This window comes from Magallana gigas, chromosome 6 (assembly GCF_963853765.1).
Source record: "Magallana gigas chromosome 6, xbMagGiga1.1, whole genome shotgun sequence".
Lineage (NCBI taxonomy): Eukaryota > Metazoa > Mollusca > Bivalvia > Ostreida > Ostreidae > Magallana > Magallana gigas.
Genome location: NC_088858.1, coordinates 25,768,760 through 25,780,840, shown reverse-complemented (window position 1 = coordinate 25,780,840; position 12,081 = coordinate 25,768,760). Strand labels below are relative to the sequence as shown.

Here is a 12,081-nt window from a genome sequence, read left to right as displayed (position 1 = left end):
AGTAAAAAACAACCGTCCTCTTTTTCGGCATACATCCCTCTGTCTGTCTGTATGAGAGCTACGGACGTGGTAGAGTCAAACTTAATAGATGATTTAATTGACCCCCCACTGAACGTGAGTTTTGCCTCCGTAATATCCGATGATGATACGCTTAATGGTACCTGAATTGAAATAAAATTGTATAAATAAGTATTATTACATTACCGTTCGTCAAATGTGAGAATATAAATTAATATACTTACATTTATCATCACATGATTCGGCTTGCCATATGTTACAACTGAGGAATTTGAAGTACGTTTACTCCATTTCTTCCTAGAGCTAAATGAACAGTTTTTTGTCCGTATTTGAGTAAGTTACAAGTCACTATAACAGGGGATCCTGGCCGGTAAATTCCAGGGAAAGCTGCTATCAAATCACTGTAACGAATAAGCAGTTGGGCAACTTACAAGGCTTAATACGAAAGTACATGTAATGTCAAACAATGCACCGCGCTTCCAATGAGCATTGTTGCGTGGTCCACGCAGAAAATATACAAGCAAGGTTAAGCCGGATGCTATAGGGAAAATTCAGCCTGCGCATGAGCTAGCCTGGTTCCTTTGCGTAATGGGTAGCTCAGGGAACCAGGCTAGCACACGTTTATCTGAATCGGGATCGGGATTCCATGCCATATGCACACAAGTTCCTTCAAAGGCGCTGTAATTGTAAAGTTGTCGATGAACAGTATAGAAACAAAGTATTTTCTTTTAAAGAAATGATCGGCATGTGGTATGAACTGTCAGTATTATGAAATAAGTTAATTTTATGCCGAAACTTCAACATGCATCAAATACCATAATTTGCAATGTTATGTTGTTTTCCGAATACACGTGTAACTTAACTTTACCTTTATCAGTCTAGACGGGACTCCCAAAACGGAGTTAACTCCCAAAACGGAGTCTTTGGCTCCATCATGCATTGCGGTAAAATGGCGTTTCTAATGTAAACAACGTGCGAGTTAAATTGTAAAATTGGCCAAAAACACGACAAAAAATAATTCTAAACTTTCAAAAACATTTCTGAACGTTTATGTGTCATATTAATGTCATATGTTCATAACCGTTTACTTGTATTACGTAAGATTAATTTTTAAAATGAAAAATTCACCCATAACTTCGATCACGCACATCTAAAACTGTTTTGGAATCAATCGCAACTTCTCGGGCCTTTCCGGCAGGCTCGGAAAAACACCTCGAATGTCTTACCTAGGCATCCATGACAACCCCCCCCCCCTTTTTTTTTTTTATAGAACTTGATATAAATACAACACATTTCATGATCTGTTGAGATGTGAGCTATACTTCATTAAAGTAAACGATATACACTAAAATACAACACAGAAGCGACATACAAGACTGTCTAGCCGATACTTATTTTAATGGGAAGCGACTCCATTTTGTATAAAATTCTTACATCCGGTGATGTTAATACATTCGAGGTGTTTTTCCGAGCCTGCCGGAGAGGCCCGAGAAGTTGCGATTGTTTTGGAATAAATTGAACGCTTGGATATGTTTATTTATCATTGTTTGTTAAAAGTATAGTCTCATTTTAATCTTTTTCATGCTAAATTATTCAATCATCTTGAATAATTATGTATTTAACATGGTTTTCTAACATCGCAAATGCCGCGAGCGATTATAATTGTTTTGATGATAATTATCAGTTCAATATAAAGAGTTATTGTATCTAGAGTAACAATTTGTTTCATTTTCTGGGCTTCTAAACAACCAATCCTATTTTTTAATTACCAAAAAGACGTTTTAAATCATCGCTAGAGCAACCAGTTTTTGTTAGTAATCGAAGCTTTTTTCGTTTACGCACTTGTCAATTTGTATGTTTGGTGATTTTAAATTGTAACACAATACAAAAGAAGTAAAATTTAATGCAATTTACCTTTTATTAACGATTAAATTCCATGAAAAACACAAAAATATCACTTTTTAAGCATCATCCAAACGTCCAACTTCGAAGAGAAATAACTTTCTTAGGTGCAAATAAACCCCTATTTCGTGCAAATACGATCGATAGTAAATTATATCCTGGGTCTTTTAAAACATGTTAGAAGTCTGCCAACACATGCAGCACTTTGCAAGACGATTTCTTGTTGACCCCATGTTTTCATCGAAAAATCGCCATCTTTTGTACCAGTGCGCATACGTAGACCCAAAACGGAGTCCAAAATGCTTGCAGAAATTCACTTCCGTTGACTCCGTTTTGGGAGTCCGTCTAGACTGTTTATAGTAGGCGATGCTAGAGTACTTCCCTATTAAAAATGTTTAAGCATTTAAGTATGATTGAATAATTATATCACTGTATCAAAGTTTAAATCTCAAGAAAAATGCATCAAAATATGAAATTAATTTACACTAAGCTGTCTGCATAGTTAACAAAGTAGTGCAAATCGTAATGTGTGCGCAAATAGTAGAATTCGCCGAATGCCTGATAGTATACATGCTAACTTCATTAATAGATATTATATCATAATTATCTTAGAAGTATGAACCCTTTAAATTCTGAGATAAAAAGTCAGGGCTATACACATACGTAATACAACGTACAAATTTAGTGGCTAAAAGCAGGGGTGTGGCAACGCACTTTTAAAAAATTACGCATTTTGAAAAAAAATTTCAAAGTGCGTTAAATTTGGGACCAAATCAACGCACTTTGAAAAAATTTTTCAAAGTGCATTAAATTTTGGACCAAGTTAACCCACTTTGAAAACTTTTTTCAAAGTGCGTTAAGATGGTACATCAACATTTTTTAGTATCGACACTCTTAACGCACTTTGAAAAAAAATCGGGAGTTGAATTTCTAATTTGTTGATAGTATGATGATTTGTTAACACTGATGAATCTTTAATTTACCGTATTTGAGAATGGGGGTGGGGTGGGGGTGGGGGTGGGAGTAAACCAAAGATACCAGTCAATCACCAGAGCATCATGCATTTACTTGATTACAGGAAGAAGGACCCCTCCCTCATTTTTTCTTCCAAAACATATGATATTCAGCAACTAAAACGCTTTAGAGCGGAAAAAAGAAATATGCCTCTGTTGTAAATTTTACATAAGAGTGATGTTGAAAAAACAAGCTGGCCAAACAATAATTTATCCATTGGTATGTTAAAAAATCTATACGAGTTATAACATTCTGTTATTGTTATTTTTATCAAATAAACCACTTCAAAATAAAAAGAAATTACATTAACAAACATTAAATTATTATAAACTTTAAATGAGCATTAGGATGTGTTTTTTTTTTCTCGTACTGATCTTCTAAAAGATCATATTGTTTTTGATGAACATAACTAATGTATCCTTTTATCATATTATGTTTGTTTACAAACACATGCAATAAGCCAGTTGAAATATGTTATATATTGATCTCCATTATTAATATATACAAATCACATTCGTTCTTGCATAGCTCAATATACCAGATAAGAAGTAAATTTGCTGCATACTCAAAATAGGAAAATGCAGTTGCTAGGCGATGAAGTTTATGTCATATTTGGATTCTTCAAATCTCCCGAATTGTTCTTTGTATGTAAATTGTCGATATTGTCTTATGAGAAAAAAAATTCTCATCTACAAACTGTTTATCAAGTTAGCTGAGAATGCAATAGCTTCTTTTTTAAATTAAGCTACACAAGGTTAAAACAATCATTTATCGTATATAAGAGTATTAATTATTTTTACTTAACCCTGAACAATTTTTTTTAAAGTGTGTTAATATCGACGCTATCAACGCACTTTGAAAAAAAAAATTTAAAAATAATTTTTTTCAAAGTGCGTTGACTTGGTCCCAAAATTAACGCACTTTGAAAATTTTTTTCAGAGTGCGTAATTTTTCAAAGGGCGTTGTAACACAGGAGGCTAGAGTCAGTGGAATCTCTGATAATCTTAAGGCTTTCACGTTTTCGTTGGAAACACATGCAAATGGTCCACGTGTTGTAGTCATTTTTTTAAAGGACAGCAACTTGTATTACTTTAAATGGTATATCAGAATTTGCCCAATCAAAATTCGAATTGGAATTAGAAATTTGATAAAATTTCGTTAAAGGGGCATGGTCACGATTTTGGTCAAAAATTATTTTTCGATTTTAATGTTTAAAATGCTTTAGTAAGGCATTTTAATAGGCAACCAAAACCGAAAATGAATGTGTTAATCGTTAGGAACTGTTTATTTATGCTTCAAATGAATAAGAATATAGACATTCATCTTGAAAAGATTTTTTACTGGTATATTGAACCTATCTAAACAAAAACAGGGCACCGTAGCCTTGTTTACATGACGAAGAATTGTGAGCCCTGTATCTTGCTTAAAACTCATCGACGGGCACCGAAATTTCATTTGATCATTAGAAATGCATTCATAAATCATTGTAAATAATTAAAACAGAAAAATAAAATATGACCAAAATCGTGACCATGCTACTTTAAATATTCAAAAAAGGTTCATGTATGAATGTTAATAACACGGTATGTACTCGGCATCGCTGCGGCGTACATTTAAAGATTTTCATTTAAAGTGTATACCTTGGGTTATCTGAAAAAGCTTCAAACAACACAATATTTTAATATAAATATAGTATGGACTTTCTCTTACTGTTTTAAAACTTAAGGAAGGTTACCATTTCAGTGAAATTCGCGATGTTATTTTGTCTCTTGATCTAGGAGTAAAATGACCGATTGTGCTAAGACTAATACAATACATTTTTAGCTTCGATAGATAGTAAAAGCTAGAAAATGTGTTGAAGTTAATATATTAAGCTAAAAATGTTAGAAAGATAACAGAGTAGCTTCTAACTGGTTTTAATGTTTCATGAAAAGCCTGTGTCATGCTTATAATTATATCAGATAGTAAGAAGACAGAAATGTAAGCTCTAAAGGAAAATTAAAGCTTGAGCTGGTTCTTATGTCATCGGCTATATTATAAGGCTACATTTACGATTAATCATTACCTATTGAAAAGTCATTGATCATTAACATCAAATACATAATATTTAATATACTACTATATTAAACTCAAAAGAGTGATAATTTATGAAAAAAATAATAAAACATTTGAATTGAGCTTCATTGCCAATTACTGTAGATTGGCAAATAATGATGATGGTTTTAATTTCACTATGTTCACGATTTTTCATTTTTCCGCTAAATTAAACCCACCGTAAATATCAACATAAGTTTTTAAAACGTGTTAGAGCTTATACTTTGATCAACTGGTGTTCTTGGAGCGTGAAATTAATACCACTGCGATTGGTACTTTTTTTTATTAATCGTGAAGTTTTAACACCGTTGAATTAAAACGACCTACAGTATTTGTCAAGGACTAAATAAACAAGCTTTAACGTAACGCCAAAAAATCCAGAAACGACGTCACCAGCTTGCAGCGACTTTTCTCTAACTCATTAGAATAAATTATGTTCAGAAACAATTCACATAATGCATAAAAGTTTTTATGATTTGAACTGACACAGGTATATATTTCAAAGAACGGATTTGTGTCACTTACGCTGGGTTTTTTTTAATGATTTTATTGCATTTATGACATCAGGTAGATAGACACGTAATTTTACTAGGGAAATACTTTATTTCATAAAATTTACAATAAAATATTTTAATCGAAAACACGTGTTTGCTACTTATATACCTTCCTGTTGTCTTTTCCGAATACCAGATTGTTGTAATCAACACCACTAACAGACCATCACGAAGAATCTTAAAGGAAAAAGTTAATAAAATGCAATAACAGAAACAAAATATTTTCTTTCTGGTTTTTTTTTAACTTTGCCAAAGGAACAATTATGCACATCTTAATTAATAATCATTTTCCATAACAAAGTAAACCGTAATTTGGTTTCAATAGATTGAATAAATTAATACAAACCATTTTGATAAATCGAATCAAATATTTGCTTTATCGCATTGTTACATACAAAAGCAAACAAATTCTGTTTCTGGGCGTTTGGTCATAATGCAACATGTTGTACACTTATCTATTACATATATTAACACGCAAATGCATCATTTAGATTATAGCACTACTTCCAAACAATAATCAATACGTATGAAATTCAATATTACATATGTTACTGTTCAAATGTAAATGTATTTCTATTGAAGATATGCTATAAATAATAATAAAGTCTTTTATTAAGACAGAATAGCACAATTAGTAACAAAGTACTAGTTTACATTGTGGTCCTGTATAAAACATATGTACAACAATAAGTATAAGCACATAGATAAATAATGCTGATAAAATATACACACTCATCAATATATATATATGCACTGATTTGATATCATAATTATCAAACTTTTCTTTGCTAGATAATATTGCTGTAAATTCTTTACTTTAAAAGAAGACATGCTATTACACGTTCGAACACAATCTGGCAGCTGATTCCATAATATGGCTGTTGATATACTCAAAGAGCGCTCATAATATTCAGTCCTTGATTTTGGTACATATAACAATCCACTAACACTACTTCTTGTTTCTCTAGAACTTACTTGGTTTACATATCTAAAACCATTCATGTATTCTGGTGTCATGCCCTTTAAAATTTTAAAAGCTTACAAAAGTTTTATGTATATAAAATAATCTTGAATAGGCATGCATTGTAGAACTCTAAAAATAGCAACAGAGGGAGTTTGAGTGGTTTTAGCATTCAGTATAATTCTAGCTGCCCTTTTCCGTAATTTAAATTTTTTTCTCAATTTAGACATTGGTTTTGGCTGAACACCAAACTGTACTGGCACTGTACCAGTTATCGGCTAAAATTTAATGTTTTCTTTTCGTATTTTCTTATTTCTTAATATTTTTGGATAAAACTTGCCATACTTTAAATAATTAACTCCTTATTTATCAATTTGTTAGTTTATATCATTTTTTAGAACCCCAAACATCTTGTTTTGTGCTTTTTAGCGGGCCCCGAATTTGCCGAGTTTTTACGATGTACTGTACCAGTTATCGGCTTCATAACAATAACATAGTATAAAATCCCTGTACATGATGATTATATACTCTGCAAAATGTAATTTGAATTATGCCCCTTGTGGGGTCAGACTAAAGTAGTCGGGGTTGTGATACATTATAAACAAAACTCATAAAATTATTCGTTTATTATAATACGGTAATCCACCAAATCGTAGACTTCAATACATAATTGTGCAATCAGGCGTTCAACTGCACTACGAATCTCTCGGAAATTAATGAATTCCTTTTGTTTATACATGTGTTATATGTATTGATATTATATGTCAAATGAAAGAAGGGATATAAGAAAGTATCACAAAGAAGTAATATTCTATTTTTAACTTATTACGTCATTTTCCCCACTGCTGAAAGTGCAAAGATGTAAAATCAGCGGTAAACAATGATCGTTTAAGTTCATGTATAAAACATATTCAAGAAAGTTTTCAAGCAAATTTACTTTTCTTTATTCGAAAAAGACGACTGAATTAAAAAATCTTGGATTGCCCCGTGCTATAAACCCGAACTATCAGGATAGCCGATAACTGGTCTTAGCCGATAACTGGTACAGTACCAGTACAACAGTAGTTAAAATGTTGGAAAATAACAGTATTATAAATTTTTAATAAAGCAGCATTTGACATAAAAAAAACACGAAGACGACGTAAAATACCTATTTTCTAAGCAAATAAATAAATGTTCCCTTTTAAATTTCAAGCACAAAATTTTACTACAGTCAAGTTAGATCAGACAGTTGTCGAGACCATTTCTGTTTACATTACTAGATGTTGCAGAAAATTCCAGAATCCCAAAACATCAATATATCTATGTAATTAGTTCATATTTCATAAATCTAAACTTTTAAAAATTGAATATACAATGTAAAAGATTGTAAAGTAAGTTTTGTTAATACACTTACCTATATGTGAATTATCTCTGCACTGCAATGCAAACTACATACACGTAGTTGTACTTCTTTTATATTTTTGTGCATTTAAATCTACAGTGATCTGTTATTTAATGACAATTAGAAATACTGCAATTAAATTTTATTACTAATTCTGTAATCATTTTTTGTATTCTAATTTTTTAAAGTTGTTTTTATTTGCATGTACTTAGTATTTATATATGAGAGAGCAATATCTGAATGATTACAAAACACATACTAGTATTTATGACCTCTTGGAAATAAGATATTATAGTTTTGAAACAAATTCAACAATTCCAGCGTAATATTAGTACAATGCATTAAAGCATTAAAATTGGTGTTTCAGGTAGTAATATTTTATGCAGATAGAGTAACAATCCAATTAAATACCTTAGTTCAATGGAGATTTGACTAAAACCATAAAATAATACATTTTTACACATAGTATTTAAGGTAAAAAGAAAAAATGGCTTGTTAAAAAAAACATTTTTTTTAATATTTTGTTTAGACTTTACATATTAGTTTCAACAAAAAATTATGCACTTGGTTTTATTTGTATACCTTTTACAAAGAGACTTAAGTTTTTGTTATGTTCAAACGCAGTGGAAATTTTTTTGAGACATGGTGAACTGGTCCTCTTTGTAACGTACATGTAATTATTTTTAACAAGCTAGTAATATATAAGTGACACTTGTCAAATTGTCCAGCCGTCCGATCTTTTACAGGGTCTCGACTCATCACAAAAATACAACACAGCTACTTGCTTCATAGGAGAAATGGTTAACTTTACTTCATAGGTCGCAGGCTAAATTCCAAATGTTTTTATTCCATTTTTTTCTAAATTCGGAAGAGTTTGTAGCACTTCCCTACAATCAGTGCCATGGATAATGACAAATACAGTTGGGTACTGCAGTCATTGAATGTAAGACGATCAAAATGTATAGTAAACGTCATTCAATGCAAGACAAGAAGATGGGGGGATAAGATGGCGCAAATGCCCATTCGGTTTAGTAGTGAAATACAATTTTGAATTTATTTTTCCCCAATTAAATCTATTCAAATATATTATAATACAACTTTGCAAAAGCAAAATTTCTAACTATAGTCAGTTTTTAATATATTCAACAAAAAATAAGAAAAAAAATATTGTCGGAAATTTTGGTGGTATCGAACCCGTAACATAAAAACCCTAGATTTATAAGGTTAGCTTATGCCAGGTACTCTAACCACTGAGCCATTTCAGACACAACGAAGTGGGCTTTTAAAGGGACCTGGACACGATTTCAAATGAAAATTTTATTTTTGATTTCTATGTCTACAATAGTTTACTTTTGTATTTTGAATAATTCACCAAAATTTGAATGTTAAATGTCATGTTACAAGCGAGATACAGAGGAAAGAAGTTGTTGTTATGTAAACAAAGCTCGAGTCTTATAAGTTTGTTTACAAATACTGTAAAGTAAAGAAATTGCCATTTCTCTATGAAAATAATTTGTGGAAACAAGATAGACTGATTCAATGGGTTCATAAATAGTTTCATTACAACAAACAGCAACATCAGATTGAAACTTATACCAATATAACAAATATGTGAACATTAACGGGACTAAAACTTTGTTTACAAAACAAAGAATTCTACCCTCTGTAACTCGCTTGTAATTCGATACTTGACTTTCAAATTTGGCAAAGCATTGAAAATATCTATATTAACAATTCTAGACATAAAAATTAAAAATTTAAAAAATAAATTTTGAAAATTTCGAGCTCAAATCGTGTCCAAGTCCTTTTAAATATCATGTGTGGCTAAGGCCACGAACTACCGGACTGTTTTGCATTATTTTTCCAAAACGATCAATTGTTGGGCTACAAAATTTTTAATGTATAGTGGGTCATCTCTCCACATTTTTGTTGATTGAAATCGGTTTGTTTTCCAATAGATCTTACTTAGATTATGAGGAAAATATGGAGCACAGACCCACTCTATAAAAGAAAATGCCTTGAAGTTTTAAAAAATAACAGTATTTGCAGGTTTTGATACGTATACGCCTGTTTGAGTCAACATATTCCAAGTATTGAACATACCTACAGGTTAAAAATCAATGATTTGTGAAATATATTATAATATTGTTTTAAATTATTTTAAAAAATTGATACTTTAATTTTTCAGTAGCCTGTCCGACCGCGTATGGGCATTTTACACGCCATATCCACCCATCTTCTTTCGAGAATACCAGTACATTTTGAAAACATAAGTGCTAGCTTTGCGTGTCAATTGTCTTGTAAATTTATCATAGCCTTTGCAGAATCACTGGTTTGTTCTGGGTCGCTCTCTGACTAAAGATGAAAGTCAATCGATTGAACCGTGGATGTTAACCTGCCCTTGAATAGATAGTAGTATTCAATTCAGAAATTAGCTAATTTGGTCAGCATGTTAACGGATTTGTAAGCCTACTTTCCTTAGAATGTCAATTGTTCTATCCCACGACCTCTGACTGACCACATAGGAAGGAAAGATTATTGGATTCTGGTTGTTGATAAACTTCTTGAAGAGTGCTCCCGTTTTAACCGAATTACAGGAAATTTGCTAATATGACCACGCAAGCTATAAATGTAAGTGATTTTATTACCCCAATTCCATTTTAATGTCATTTGGTCTGTTCCAGTACCACTCCCTGACCAAAGATGACCGAAAGTAAAAAAAAAAAAAAATAGAATCCAGCCAGATGATTATGATAGTGTAATGGGAAAGTCCTTTTTCCCAGTAGCGCTGCCACCAGCTGATTATCTCCCATCAGCGAGGAAACTTAAATGACCCATAATAAAACATAACTTAAACTGACCTAATTAGCTCTAATACTTTTACTCCGACCCTGACGCTGACCAAGACTCTGACTCTTGAACTGAAGTCCAAAGACTTATCGTAATGAGACACAAATTCAGAAAGTTAACAAATTTATTCATTTGAACAAATATAACAAGTTAAATGCAAACAACTCGCTGAGGAATTCACTCATACGTAAAACACGACACAAAAGAAAACGCGTAAACAACGAGATTGACTTGCTAATATAACACAATTAAAGGGGAACAACTTGGGATAGTTCACCATAGGCAATATTTCAAGTTTTACATAAAATTAATATATGGGGTTATCACCCGTTAAATTCAGTGAACAATAAAGTTAATTAAAACATACAATGAATTCTCAGGGGAAAATCATCCTTCAAATTCTAGAGGAAAAATCACTCTTGAGAAGTTCCCTATGCTTCAATTAAACACTACTTAGAATAATTACTAACTGCCGAAATTACTTGAGACAATCATCAAGTTCAATTTTCAACAAACACTATACGAACTAAAATTCATCATAGTCATCCAAATCACCCCAAAAATGTAGCACAGTTTTAGAAATATAAGGTAAACCTTTAAAAAAAAATCCAGATTTCCCAACAAAGTTAACTTAATAAATAAAATAGAATCTGCCAAATCTACGTGTAACTTTCTTTAAAAACTAAACTGATCAAAGTCTCAAAATTTAGCTAAATAAATAACTAGAATCCCTTTCACTCATCAAACGTAAATAAAAAATCTTGACACGAAAATCATTTAATAATTATTCGTTTGATGAGATATCGGCGCTTTTGATTGGTTGAAAAATTTCTTTGATACCTGCATCAATTAAATTTTTGCCGGATCTACTTTTCTCAACTGTTCTGATCTAACACTATTTATAGAACGGGAATTTCCAAGATAAACACTGTCAACAAAATGTAAAGTTGTGTCTGTTTTATTGTCAGCAAACAAAATGCAACCTTGTGAATATAAAAACTTGAAAGTTTAACCTTCAAAAATAAATAAAACACATTATTTGATTCACGAAATAGAAAATTAAGCGTCTTCTCACGATTTCGTCTGCTTGAGATCAATCAACATTTACAGCGAGGCTGGCTGTTCCTTTTCCAGGAATATTATTATAACGAACATATAGTCCTATAAACTTTCACGGTAACACTGCTGTTCAAATTTGGTAACTATAATTTTTAAATTTACACACGTACATGATCGGTCATCAGAATATGCGTCGTAAAGAAAAGCTATGAGTAATGCATCAACTCCTTCGGCGCATTCCAAGC

The 12,081-nt window shown here is 31.6% G+C and overlaps 1 protein-coding gene across 2 annotated transcripts in view; it reads right to left on the bottom strand.

Annotated features, from left to right (window-relative positions):
• LOC136276280 (CD109 antigen-like) overlaps positions 1-6,042 on the bottom strand; it is a 58,374-nt gene extending 52,332 nt beyond the window's left edge. For both annotated transcript variants that reach the window (XM_066087857.1, XM_066087858.1), the window contains exons 1-4: positions 5,929-6,042; positions 5,692-5,759; positions 243-419; positions 14-161 (exon numbers count right to left, since the gene is read on the bottom strand). In XM_066087857.1, coding sequence (XP_065943929.1) covers positions 14-161; positions 243-251 — 157 coding nt within the window. In that variant the 5' untranslated portion in view covers positions 252-419; positions 5,692-5,759; positions 5,929-6,042. The remainder of the gene's footprint in view (positions 1-13; positions 162-242; positions 420-5,691; positions 5,760-5,928) is intronic.
• Positions 6,043-12,081: the final 6,039 nt, after the last annotated feature.